The sequence below is a fragment of the Eimeria acervulina genome, genomic scaffold (genome assembly GCF_000499425.1).
Source record: "Eimeria acervulina Houghton genomic scaffold, Eah_scaff305, whole genome shotgun sequence".
Lineage (NCBI taxonomy): Eukaryota > Apicomplexa > Conoidasida > Eucoccidiorida > Eimeriidae > Eimeria > Eimeria acervulina.
In genome coordinates, this window is record NW_013547750.1 from 1 (window position 1) to 12,040 (window position 12,040).

At 46.4% G+C, this 12,040-nt stretch overlaps 3 protein-coding genes across 3 annotated transcripts; 1 reads left to right on the top strand and 2 right to left on the bottom strand.

Annotated features, from left to right (window-relative positions):
- Positions 1-2,996: 2,996 nt before the first annotated feature.
- Positions 2,997-4,686, top strand: EAH_00031910 (DNA-directed rna polymerase II subunit, putative; the record flags this gene model as incomplete). The annotated part of the gene is made up of 5 exons (XM_013392356.1): positions 2,997-3,028; positions 3,155-3,295; positions 3,745-4,007; positions 4,275-4,385; positions 4,484-4,686. 5 exons carry the CDS (start codon positions 2,997-2,999, stop codon positions 4,684-4,686), a joined length of 750 nt encoding a protein of 249 aa, XP_013247810.1.
- Positions 4,687-6,115: 1,429 nt separating this feature from the next.
- On the bottom strand, positions 6,116-7,036 carry EAH_00031920 (hypothetical protein, conserved; the record flags this gene model as incomplete). Its single annotated transcript, XM_013392357.1, has 1 exon — positions 6,116-7,036. The coding sequence occupies one exon, from the start codon at positions 7,034-7,036 to the stop codon at positions 6,116-6,118; it is 921 nt and encodes a 306-aa protein (XP_013247811.1).
- A 1,742-nt stretch (positions 7,037-8,778) lies between these two features.
- Positions 8,779-9,367, bottom strand: EAH_00031930 (hypothetical protein, conserved; the record flags this gene model as incomplete). Its single annotated transcript, XM_013392358.1, has 2 exons — positions 8,779-9,002; positions 9,241-9,367. 2 exons carry the CDS (start codon positions 9,365-9,367, stop codon positions 8,779-8,781), a joined length of 351 nt encoding a protein of 116 aa, XP_013247812.1.
- Between the last annotated feature and the right edge of the window lie 2,673 nt (positions 9,368-12,040).

The following is a 12,040-nucleotide window of genomic DNA, read 5'->3' on the forward strand; positions in this document are numbered from 1 at the left end:
ATATATATATATATATATATATATATATATATATATATATATATATACAGATATATGCATATATATATATATATATATATATTTTATATTATGCGCCGCACGTTCATCGGCTATTCCTCTTGGACCCCATCTCGCGCCCCCCTTAGTGCCTCTCTGTAGTATGTGTCGTGTGAAGTTGGTACGTGTAGCTCTACTGGGTTGTAGGCTGCCTTCTCAGGGCAAAGCAACTGCTTTCAGAGTTAGTGCATGCAGGAAATGGGGCTTGGCTGTGCTTATACGGGGGCCTACACTGCAGCATTAGTTGCAGCGGGATGCGCTTCACCTCTGCGCACTGAACCCCTGGGCCTTGGCTACTGCTTCAACGACACGTGGAAATGGAAGGGAAGGTCAGCTTCTTTGGAGGGGCTTTCACATTAGTTCTTTTTTCTCACTATTGCACCTTACAACGGTTGTTGAAGAGGGTTGCCGGCCCTTGGTACGTGCATTCTTGGTTCATGGGGCCCATTTGCTGTGCTTGCGTACGATTGTAGTCACTGCCACTGAATTGACGAGGAGGCACAGATGCTCCTGAGAAAATGTTTCGCGCGAGTTATCCTCAGAAACCCACTCAGCCGATCGGTATAGCTGTCATTAAACCTTAACATTTTCATCTTCTTTCGTCTCTAACCCCCCTTACACGCCTATTTAGGATCTCAGTCTCGTCCAGTTGCTCCTTCACGCAATGATGCTGCTAACGTCTTGTGCAGACAGTCCGAAGAAAATTCAGCACTTTCCCGAAATCTTTTTGAAAACCAGCATTAATGGTATGGTGACATCTCCACGTTGAAGACAGATCTACAATGCACGCCAGAGCATGAGCACGAGACCGCAAGGCGTGCTGTGATGGGCAACTGAGATAATGGTTCTTCAACAGGAACGAAGAGCAGAATGGGGTGAGCCCCCTCCTAGAAGATGCCTCTGAGGGTGACAACGCTACAGGCAGGGACACATTTCCCCGCAGTACGTCCTGCGCGAGCTCAGCTTCACGGAAATATGCGGCGACAGTGCACACAGTCTGAGTGCCCTAGAAGACAGCATAAACAAGAATTTTACGAGCTTCGGCCTACATATAATTCACCAAAGGCACGCAGCCGTCATGCCGTCATGACAAGGCATAGAGGCCCTCGGTCACTTTGTCCGCCAACACTTCTGACCTACTAGCGAAGCATGCGGCAGCCTACGCCCAGAAGACACCAGAGGAACTAGACCTACACGCACTCTAGTTAATGAATACAGCAGAAAGGAAGACGGCAGCACTATACACCAGGCCGTTTGCCTTATGTTTTTAGCCATATAGAGTTTCACAACCTCTCCTAGTGCAAGCAACCAGCCAGCCAGCCCAGTTAGTCCACAGCAGCGAAATACAAAGTACATCGGCCCCGTGGAGCAACTGAATGAGAGTGGGCCCCAGACAACAATTTCTCCTGCTTTGCTGGCATGTACCAAGGAGGAATGCCGAGCACAAAACATTGTTCAGCTGCTTATCACCCCCTATCCCTCCACGCCTGCACAGACCGCTTGGAGTGGGCCTTCACACTACCCTACTGATAACCGATCTCATCCCGTACTTGCGTTACCGAAGACCGGACCTTTCCGTAGGCCTACCAAACACACTTCATCACACTCTCATCGACAAGACACTTATTCAGATCGGAAGGAGTTTTATAATTATTCCTACATGCAACAGGGACACCTTTAGCCGCAGCAAGCCAGGCAAGCACACGAGGTGCTCACGCCATCCTAAGATAGCATCCGTGCTGTTAAGACGTTCGAAAAGACCGTGGTGTTGCAGTGTGAAGTAGCGAATGCATCCTCCGCCTTAAATTTCCGTCACCCAACCACTCTACTGCTTGCCCTGTCACGTGGAATATCTACCGTCCCACTGCCTCGACGTCTCGTCGAACGTTGACTCGCCTCCGCTCTTCACTGTCCTATTGGGGGCTCAGGCAGACTTCTCACTTGAGTCTGCGCCTGTTAGACCCCCCAGCGGTGGTTGCTACCAGTGAAGAGCTGCGATCTGAGATGAACCGTATCACCTCACCTACTATGCAACTCCTGATATGAGGTACCCCACATGCAAGCATAGCCCAGCCCCCTCTGCTGCATGCACGAACACCCTAGCCACCAGCTAAAGACTTACTTCGGCCCAAGAGGAATACAAGTAAAAAGCTCAGTCGACCAAACCACAACAGAGGCGGTCTGGTGCTTGATACTCCTTCCTATTATTTCTACTAAACCCACCACTACATAACACAGTCATGCGGACTGAACATCAGCGCCGGCAATGTAAGGAAATTATTTTTTGTGAAAGTTTTTCATACGCTCCACTAGACTGCAGCAAGATTAGATATCATAATATGCAATTGATAGTTAGGATGTTATATTACTAAGAGGCCCCTGCGGTACTGATGTAGGCAGAACTGAGTAGTTGAATGCTTACTTGCACAGCACCTGCTGCTGCTGCTGCTGCAAATCATAGGAAAGCCCCCAATTTCTTTAGGAAACCTTTGTTATATACGAAAATCGATTATTTAAAACAGCTTAGAAACCTAAAGACAAGAGAACTCCGCCTCAATGAACAAATATCATTCATTGCAGTGTTCAGGGCTGCATACGCAACAGCCCCAAAAACTGTTGTTAGCCCCCAAACCCTATGAAGAGGGAAGCCTTTACATCTTATAATAAGTATTTCCTTTGACTTTTATAACAATATTGCAGCGGAAGTTGTTTAAAGCTTTCTCTTATTTTGAATCTGCTTCTCCGCAGTGCTCGGCGCTGCGTCGTTTCTGCAACTCCCACCAGCAACCGTTCAACAACAAAATATCTAGCAGCAGAAAGAGAAAATAAAAAGAAATACAAGCCAATGAACTCAGCTCGCCCTTAGTGGGGGCTTCTCTTCTCTTCTCTTCTTTTCTTTTCTCTTCTCTTTGCTTCCTTGTTTCTCTCTCACAGCGAAAATGAGTTCAGGGATGATGTTCTGCCCCGAATGGTGAGTCGAGGAAGCTTAGTAATGGCAAGTTTAGGGTTTATGGCTTAGGGTTTAGGGTTTAGGGTTTATGAGGCGGTTGTTAGGGGCTATGAGTTTGGGTCTACGTGCGTGCTGTGCTGCGTACAGCAACAATATGTTGCAACCGAAGGAAGACCGGCAGAGGCAGCAACTAAAATTTCTCTGCCGCCGCTGCGACTTCTTTCGTTATGCTGAGGGCACATATGAAGAAAACTGCGTCGATAGGATTAACTTCAGCTACAAATCTAAGTGCGTCTCTATATTCTTTTCTGATTATTTCGCGCCCCTTTCCTCCTTTATTAGCCTCACGCTTAGGCAATTTCGTGAATGGTTAAGTTTTTGCTGATGTCTCGGCATTCTCTATCTAGCAGCAAAAAGAGAGAAAGAAAAGACATCATCAGCCAATGTCCTCACCTTGCCCTTTCTCTTTTCTATTCTCTACTCTTCTCGTTTCTCTTCTCTGCTGTATTCTCCTCTTTTCTCTTCTCTTCTCCACTCTACTTTTCTCTTCCCTTCTCTTTCCTCTTCTTTTTTTCTAGCAGAGCAAATGAGTTCAGTTAACCTGTGAAAGATGCGTCGTGTGACGCCCTGTTGATTATATGTTTGTCTATTTGCTCGTCTTTGTGTTATTATTTCTTCTGCGGTTTCTGCTGAATCAATGGGAAAGTTTATGGAAGGATGTTGTGCATGCATCTCAGTGCATATGCTAAGCTTCCTTTTGTCCGTTTGTTTGTTTTCATCAGAGAAGATATGATGATTTCTCCAGATCTATCACAAGACCCAACTCTGGGGCGAGTTCCAGATTGGCGCTGCCCAGCCTGTGGCAATTTAGGTTGCGTTTTCTTTCAATTGCCAGAGAGGGTTGCAGAGGATGCGATGACTTTGGTGTATGTCTGCACAAAAAGCGGATGCGGGTATTCCGTTAAGCAGGATGCATCTCAAGAGGCAGATGCAGATGCAGGTGAGGAAGGAAGCCAGCACACATCCTTGCATATATCATGATATATGTATATATATATATATATTAACCAGATACCGCAGCAGTGTAACCTAACGGCTTCTCTCTCTCTGTTGTAACGAGCCTGAGGGTGCGTAGGGCAAGATAAACACATGTGGATGAGTTTGTTTGCTTTGAATCTTTATATTCGAGAGAATGCGGGGGAATTACCTTTTCCTGCATTCTTTGTGCTGCCTTTTCGTCTCGTTTCTGCGTTCTTTCTTCATTCAGAGGATTCCCCAGAGGCCCTGGGAAGGATAAAGCCGGCGAATTTGCAAGTCAAACAGCCTCCACCACAAGAACTTGAGGCGCACGAACAGCCTGAAGAAGCAAGGGGAGAAGGTGAGTTTCTGCTGCATGCAGCTGCACTCTGATTGCAGAAATGGCGTTGTAGCAGCTTTTTTATAGGGGCATTATATGTGCAGTTTTAAGTGTTGCAGATGACGGAGAAGTGGATGCTGAAGGAGATGCGGACCTCTTTGGAGATGATCAAGCCTTTGGATTCAACAACGAATTAGAAGAAGAAATCGCACAAAATGATGAATTCGATCAGGGAATTGCAGAAAATGAACTTGAACAAGAAATCGCCCTTGAAGGAGGCGAAGAAGACGCCGAAAACAACTTCGGGTTCGGTTCTGTTTAAGTTTTATTATTCTTTCTTTAAAAGCAAAACAAATTCTATTTACTGACGGGAAGAAAGCTGCAGTGAGACCGCAGATCAAACGGGTGGCCGCCGCCATTCTTTTTCTGCAGTGTCTCACTGACAAACAGTTTTTATTTTTTTGTTTGTTGGGGCATTCGAAACTTCTCTCGAGAGAAGACGAATGAAGAGAACGGGAAGTGTAAGTTTCGTTCAATGTGCTGAATCTGGCTAGGGAAAGAGAGCATTGACGATAGTACAAGTTGGAAGAAAGCACACATTGATGGTTGTTGCAACAATCATCAACATTTTATCTTCGTATTCTTATTATGATTCATCCTTTAGCGACTGCTTAAGAGAAAGTAGCTAAAAGAGAAGGCGTAGTAGAGGGCTTGCAACAAATCGTACAGAGCCTTTTCCCCTCTAACAGGAAGTGAATGCGTAACAAAGGAAAGTGCAACAAATATCATTATCTGAATTCAATAAGGAGGAAATATCTCGTATCCGCATTCTAACTGCACGAAGAAACACCAGAATAGAGCGCGTCTTCTGCTGGGGGCCCTCTGCAATAATATACTGAAAAAATTGAATGTATGCAATTATCGTATTAAACCTTCGAGCGTTGGTTTGCTGCCGCACTAAATGCGCAAATGACTTGCAAAAGAGATGAAAAGCTTCCGTGTTTTCTGCATCTATGCAATGCATGCAGTCTTCTAGTGAAGCCAATCTAACACTTCCAGGAGTTCATCCTATGCATATCTAATATAGATAATATATATATATATATATATATATCAGTGCCTATGTAAACTGCGTGGAAATCTAGTCTGAACCCCCTAGAAGTCGCCTCTACCCCCAACGCACCGCAGAAAGGCAGTTAAATGAATAAACCCCTTAAAATAAACAAAATTATTTGGTAAAATATAGGAATTCAGAAGTTTAGAAATGCAGAGACAGAAGCTGCACCGAGCAGTCACCGCGAGCCTCCGCGGCTAAGACGGCATAGTTAAAGCGGATATACAAGTGGAGCAAAGGAGTACAAATGAATAGAAATAGCATATATGTCAATACACGTAAGCAATATATATATATATATATATATATGCTGTGCAGCCCTGCTCAAAGGGCGTACAAGTTGAAGTCCCCCTCTCTCCCTTGTGACAAATTTGCATTTTGCTTGAAAAAGCTTTGATCGGTTGTATGCAGCGGCACCTGCAGTTGCTGCTGCAGTTGCTGCTGCAGTTGCTGCTGCAGCTGCTGCTGCAGCAGCTGCAGTAGTGAAGTCTACATGGGACGGAAGAAAGCCAGTGCGGCTCTACAGCGCATGGAGCGGAAAGAGCTGCTTGAAGCTCTTTTTGTTTAGATGAAGAGAGGCACAAGGCGTGCAGAACAGAGCCAGCAAGAAGAAAATCTTCAGTAGGGTTTGTGTTGATTAGAGAAACCTGTGGAGCTTTCCCCTACCCCTTCGCACATATGTAACACGGCGTCTTCTTGTTTCTTGCGTTGATGCTGTCGTTTCAATGTCTGTAAGCCCTGCATCTGTTCGTGCTGCAGCTGAGACTCTGCTGCCTCCTTCTGCTGCTTCTGCACCTGCAGCAGAAGCCCCTGTACCTGCTTCAACGAAGCTCTTTCCTTCATCTTTGAATGGCAATTGAGGAATTCTTCCGAACTCCTCCTCTACCTCTACCTGTATTTGTTCTTCTTTAGACCAACGCGTAACACGACGTACAAGTCTGCTTTTGTTTGCTGCTGGAGAAGACAGCCAGTAGCGATTAGCTAAAGCCCTCAGCGCCATTATACCCACCACCGTAGCGATCATTGTGAAATGCTTTGCATGGCTTGCTGCAGCAGGAACTGCAGCAGCTACTCCACCTGCAGATGAAGGTGCTGCTACAGCTGCTGTCGCTGCCTCCGCTGCAGGGGCTGCTGCCACGACGATAGGTGCTGCTGCAGCTGCACCAGCAGCAGCAAGATTTGGCGCTGCTGCTGCTGCATTTCCAGCTGCCGTTGAGACAACGGGCGCTGCCCCTACTGCTGCTGCTGCTGCCGGTGCTGCAGCACCATTTGCTGCTGCTGAATGGGTAGATGCAAGAAATGCATGTCCTGCTGCTGCGCTGCTGCCACCAACTTTGGTGAAAGCTCCGCCCTTAGCTGCGCTAGAGACGCCTTTCGTGAGCACCGCGAGGCCAATGAACTTCCCTCCTGCTGCTGCTGCTCCCCCTGCTGCTGCAGCTCCGCCTGCAGCTGCAGCCGTGGTAGTAGTAGCAGCTACAGATGTACCTGTTACAGCTAACGAGGCGCCTCCGGTCTTCAGGAGGATAGGCGCAAAGGCCAAAGAGGTGAGTAGCGGCATCGTGCCCCCACTCGCCTTTGCCTGGCCCTTCAGGTGTATGTGCACCGCAACAAACGCCCTTTAACCCTCAGCTTCACTGCAAGAGTCAAGAAAAGAAAGGGTAAGGGAGGCTGTGAGCGCAGCAGGCAGACACGCTGTGGATGGAGTACGGGAGTACGTCCTCGCCCATACTTTTGAAGCAGAAAGTTGAATTAATATAAATTAAAAAGAGTCAGAGTAAATACAGCTGGTTTTACAGAGGAAAAGGAATAAATATATCTCGATGCCTAAGAACCGCCGCACCCGCTACCAGTGAGGAGGAATGGCTTGAAACAAGGCAGCAAAATTAAGAGTTCTTCTTCAGTGCCTCTCCACAAACAAATAAAATTATTTTAAAAATGTTTTATTTGTTTTATTTGCTTTTTAATGAAGAATACAAAACAAACAATGCCTGCAAACTCTACCGCTAGATGGCAGCCCTCGCCTTCAGGCCCCCCCCACCCACCTGAATATCATAAGAAAACTAATTGCGGGTTTCCTTCCTAATAAACTGCAATATTCTGGGACAAAAAACAATATTATTAATTTAAAAACATATATTTTTGTTTTAAAAATATTACTTCGTTTCGTTGATTCTCCCCCTCTTCACAGCGAGCCTCGTGGTACGGTAGTTAGTGTAGTAAGGCCAACCGCCATGGGCAAACGTTTGTTTGCAGTAGCTGCTGAAGTAAACTCATTTAAAGATAAAAGCCTTTAACTGTCTACAAAGAAACAAGAGAAGCTGCATCTCTAAGCAGTCAGGCGCTGTCTATCCGATCTCCAGATCATACTAAGCAAGAAAGAGAGAGCATAAAGCTTGTCTTTCAAACACAAGAAACAGCAGCAGCGATGCTCCTGCTGCTCTTATGCACTCTGTTGCTGTGCTGTTTGCTCGTCTTCAGCATTTCTCTCAGCAGCAAAACCCTGTGTCTCCCCCTTCCTCCTCCACTCTACTCATAGCCTGCTCTCCCCTGTCTATTTCGTATGAATGCCAAACCATCTACTGTTTATTTGAGAGTAAACAACTTAAGAAAGTCTGCTTTACTTCTTGCAGCACAAAAGACAGCAATCTCTAGCCGTCGCAGGCACCTCCCTAACAAAAAGGCCGGACAAAGGACAAAGATACGTCTTTTGCCTATTTATAGATGAAGTCTGAAGCATGACGCATGAGAATATCTTAACGTTGTTTATATTTCAAAGTGTGTCTTTAACGGTTATATCCGCGTGCATTGGAGGCCCTAGCTTCTGGGTTTGCTAAACCTTTTCTGTCTCTCTTATCTGCATGTATATATATAGGGTTTAGACCGAGCCCCTAAGTGTACGTGGCTTGTTTTTGTTTATTAGGTATTTATTGGCGGGAGTAAAATATTGAATTCGGGTGTCTGTGGAGACACCCCAAGAGCGGATGGCGGCGCAGCCTGATGCGCCTGTCTCCTTCTCGGTTCCTGTGTTGTTGTTGTATGAAGACGGCAGGCATAAATCAATGAAATAAAGGAAATAGCCTTCTTCTGTCTTTAAACCAACACAACTAACAGGAGGAAGAGGGACAGAGACTCAGCAGAAACAGCAACAACACAGCTGCTGTCCTTGTGCTGCTGCCGGCCTGCAGCGGCGGAAGGGGCGAGAGAAACACCGCAGCATTTCGTCTATCTTACTTTCTCTCTCTCTCTTTCTTTGGATAGCCTTAAATGCAATAAAACGCAAGCGAACAACAAACAAAGATGTCACAGGAACTCCGCATAGCGCAGCCCTCGGCTGTCTGCAGTTGATAGACGAATAGTCCGCTGCTCATCAGGCCTCATGTTACTCTTTGAAACTCCAGAAAAAAGAGGGGTGAGAAGGGGCAGAAAATACAAAGCCTGCTCCAGCACTTCCGGGGCACCGCCTCCACCTGCTGCCGCCTGTTGGGCTATACCTCCAGCGATGTTTCCGACGGCACTAGCAGCCACTGCAGCACGAACACACACAGGAGAACAGCAGGATATATTCAATGAATGCATAAATCAATTAGCCAGCAAGCAGGAGCAAAGACACCTGAAATGCAGCAGCAGCATGATGCATGCGTCCCTCAACAAACAGATCTGCTGCGTCAGCTACAGCTTTCACTCCTGCACAAGAAAAAAGGAAAACCAAATAAATAGCAGACATAGCAGTCGCAGCAACATGCAGTACTCCATCTCACGCACTTCCTGCTGGGGTTGCTGCTAAAAGTCCGCCCAAACCAGCAGGCGCTGCACCCCCTAAGAAACTGGCGCCTCCTTGAGCAGCGGCGCCCTTAGCGAGGAGAAGAGGGGCGACTAACTCGGCCGGCATTTCCAGTAATTGTCTGCATTAAGAGCAAACGCCAGAAAGAAACACGTAAAGGGCTTCTTCCTTCATGCAGCTTAAATACAAGGTAAGCAGAGGTAACACTCAAAACCGAACACAGAATACGCTGTAAACCACCCCAAGGAGATGTACAGACACAAGCAGAAATCAGCAAATTCGTATCAAAGGAGAGAGGAAGATAAAAGGGGTGCAAAGGAACATTGAGCCGTGGGTAGAGAGACTCGTTCAGTGTATGTAGCAACATAGCATTACAACTGCAGGGCTACTTGAGAACACTGGAGAACACTAAGCAGGCTTTATATGTGCAGAAAAGTTTAGAAAAACAGCAGAAATAAACGAACTTCAAGATTAAAAAGTGAAGAAAGAGAAGAACAACAAGCGCTGGCGGCTCCACTCGGTGGGGACCTCGAGTACAAGAGGAGTGCACAAGACAGGAGTCGCTGCTCCTGTAGGGCAGATAAATATACTGAATTATAAAAGAATAATTCCTTTAAATTCGATTATTTACCAGAAACAAACATGAAAAATGGAGCCGAACACCATACAACCACCTCACTCGCTGAGGCCTCGAGGAGGCAATGGGCGGCGCAGCCCCTGACTGAAGGCGCCCCCAAGTTGTGCGGGGCTGCAGCAGGTATATATAAACATAATTACAGCAGAATAGAATTCAAATGTTAATATATAAATAATGCTTTCAAATTAAATATAAATATTCTTTTTATTTCTATTCCATGCCTCCGGTTTCAACTCCTATAACCAGGTGCCTATACCGTCTGGCCGGCGGTGTGTGAGGAGGTGAGGCTGTCCTTTGTCTGTAGCATATGTTTTTTTGTTAATAATAAGGCAGAAGTGTTTTTGGCTTTGTTTCTGCAGAAAATGGCTACTGAATCAACCTTTACGCAGTTTGTCAGCTCCTTGTTTGCGTGTATTCACGGAAAAAAGGTCTTTTGAATAGAAACTTCATAGTTGCTGAGTGTTAGCTATAACATAGTACTTCAGAAGATATATGCTACTACATTAACACTAGATATATTCTATTTGGCTTTAGGAGGCATCCTGCATGCAAGCAGAAGTACAACACCTTTCTATCAGTCTTCCGTCCTGGGTGAAAGCGTATTGAAACCAACGAAAATGCATGAGCAAAGCCAAGCGACGACTAGAACTGCACGTTACGAAGTACTGTGTTGATCCAGAAGGAGGCGAACTTCCTTATTCAGCGCGGCTTTTTTGAATTGCTTGAAGCTGCCTCACCTGCGCCGTCTCCCTTTGTTCTCCTGCCCCAGCTCGGGGTGGTGCCCGAAAACGCTAGTTGACTGCTGAACTTTGCATTTGCCTAACAGTTCTAACTTGCCGCTTGATTGTATTTTCAAGTTGGTAAGGTTGCTTCTATCTCGGAATAAAGCTTGAGTGTGCTCTGGGAGTGAGTTCAATGCGGTGTATTGCCCGTCCACAGGCTTGCCAGCCCTGTGGAGCAGCTTCTCATTTAATGCGTCGTAGAGCCATTTCCTGCGTGCGACTTCTGCTAACACGATTAAATCCAGCGAAACTGCGCCCTACGTAAGACCATCAGGGAGGTCCGTCCTTTTTGTGAGCGCCTCTGTATGGCGTTGACGGATCCGCTCTTCTTTCATCTTGAGACACTGATTGCACTCTATTTATAGCAGGGGATGGTATGTCTATTGAAAACAATAATAGTTGCGCTTTCTCACTGCTTCCCCGCACACATTCCTCAAAATTGTCTGAAAGCCGCTTTCACCTGCTTTCCTTATTCACTCACGGCATGCGTTGAATTATATTGTGGTGAACTGCTCCAAAGTGAAAATCCTCAACAATGGGCGTACGGCCGGCATTTAAATGACCCCAAAATTTCCGCCTATCGGCGTACATACTATCCATTGAAAAAGAGCAGTCGCAGGGGCTGTGCAGCCAACTGGAAAGGCAGGCTGCACCTCTTCGTCGTAGCTTCAGATACCAGACGCACGTCGCAACCCTTTGTCGATTCCCTCAAGCAGCTCCTAACCGTTAATGCTACCTGGAAAAGACACAGAATTGAGATGGACCCGCCCGTGCTGCTGTCCTGTCTTATGTACCCGTCACTGCGCGGACTGGCGCCTAACTTGTGCGGGGCCAGGGTGTTTACTTTATTGCCCGAAGAGGCGCTACTCAAAATCGAACTTCTCGAGCTCTTTCGCTCACCTCGTCTTCTTGCAATATGCAGTCTTGTGGCCTAAAGAAGACGATGCGCCACTCGGTAGTTTCCCCCGTCCTTTTGAATGGCAAATTCGCTGTCTACCGCATATTATGGCTTCTCTTCGTGTTTTCGGCGGGATTGCAGCTCACAACCCCAGCATCCACTGGCTCTATGTTGAGTTATTTTCAGTGTCATCTTCTTGTTCTCCAGTTAACGCAGGAGAAATGGCTTTTTTTCCTTTCACTTTATATGAGAGAAAAAGCCATCCTCTTCTATACTGCCCGTCGATTCGACTTGATCACCTTCGAAGAAGGCAACGATGGAAAATGCAAGAATAACAACAAACACAGGAATAACTTCATCACTTCGGCAATGTCTACTATTTCACCCCCTAACTAATTCTCCCCAGACCCGCCAGCTACTGACAGCGGCTTTTCAGAGGCAACCACTCAATGGACCTTTGCTAC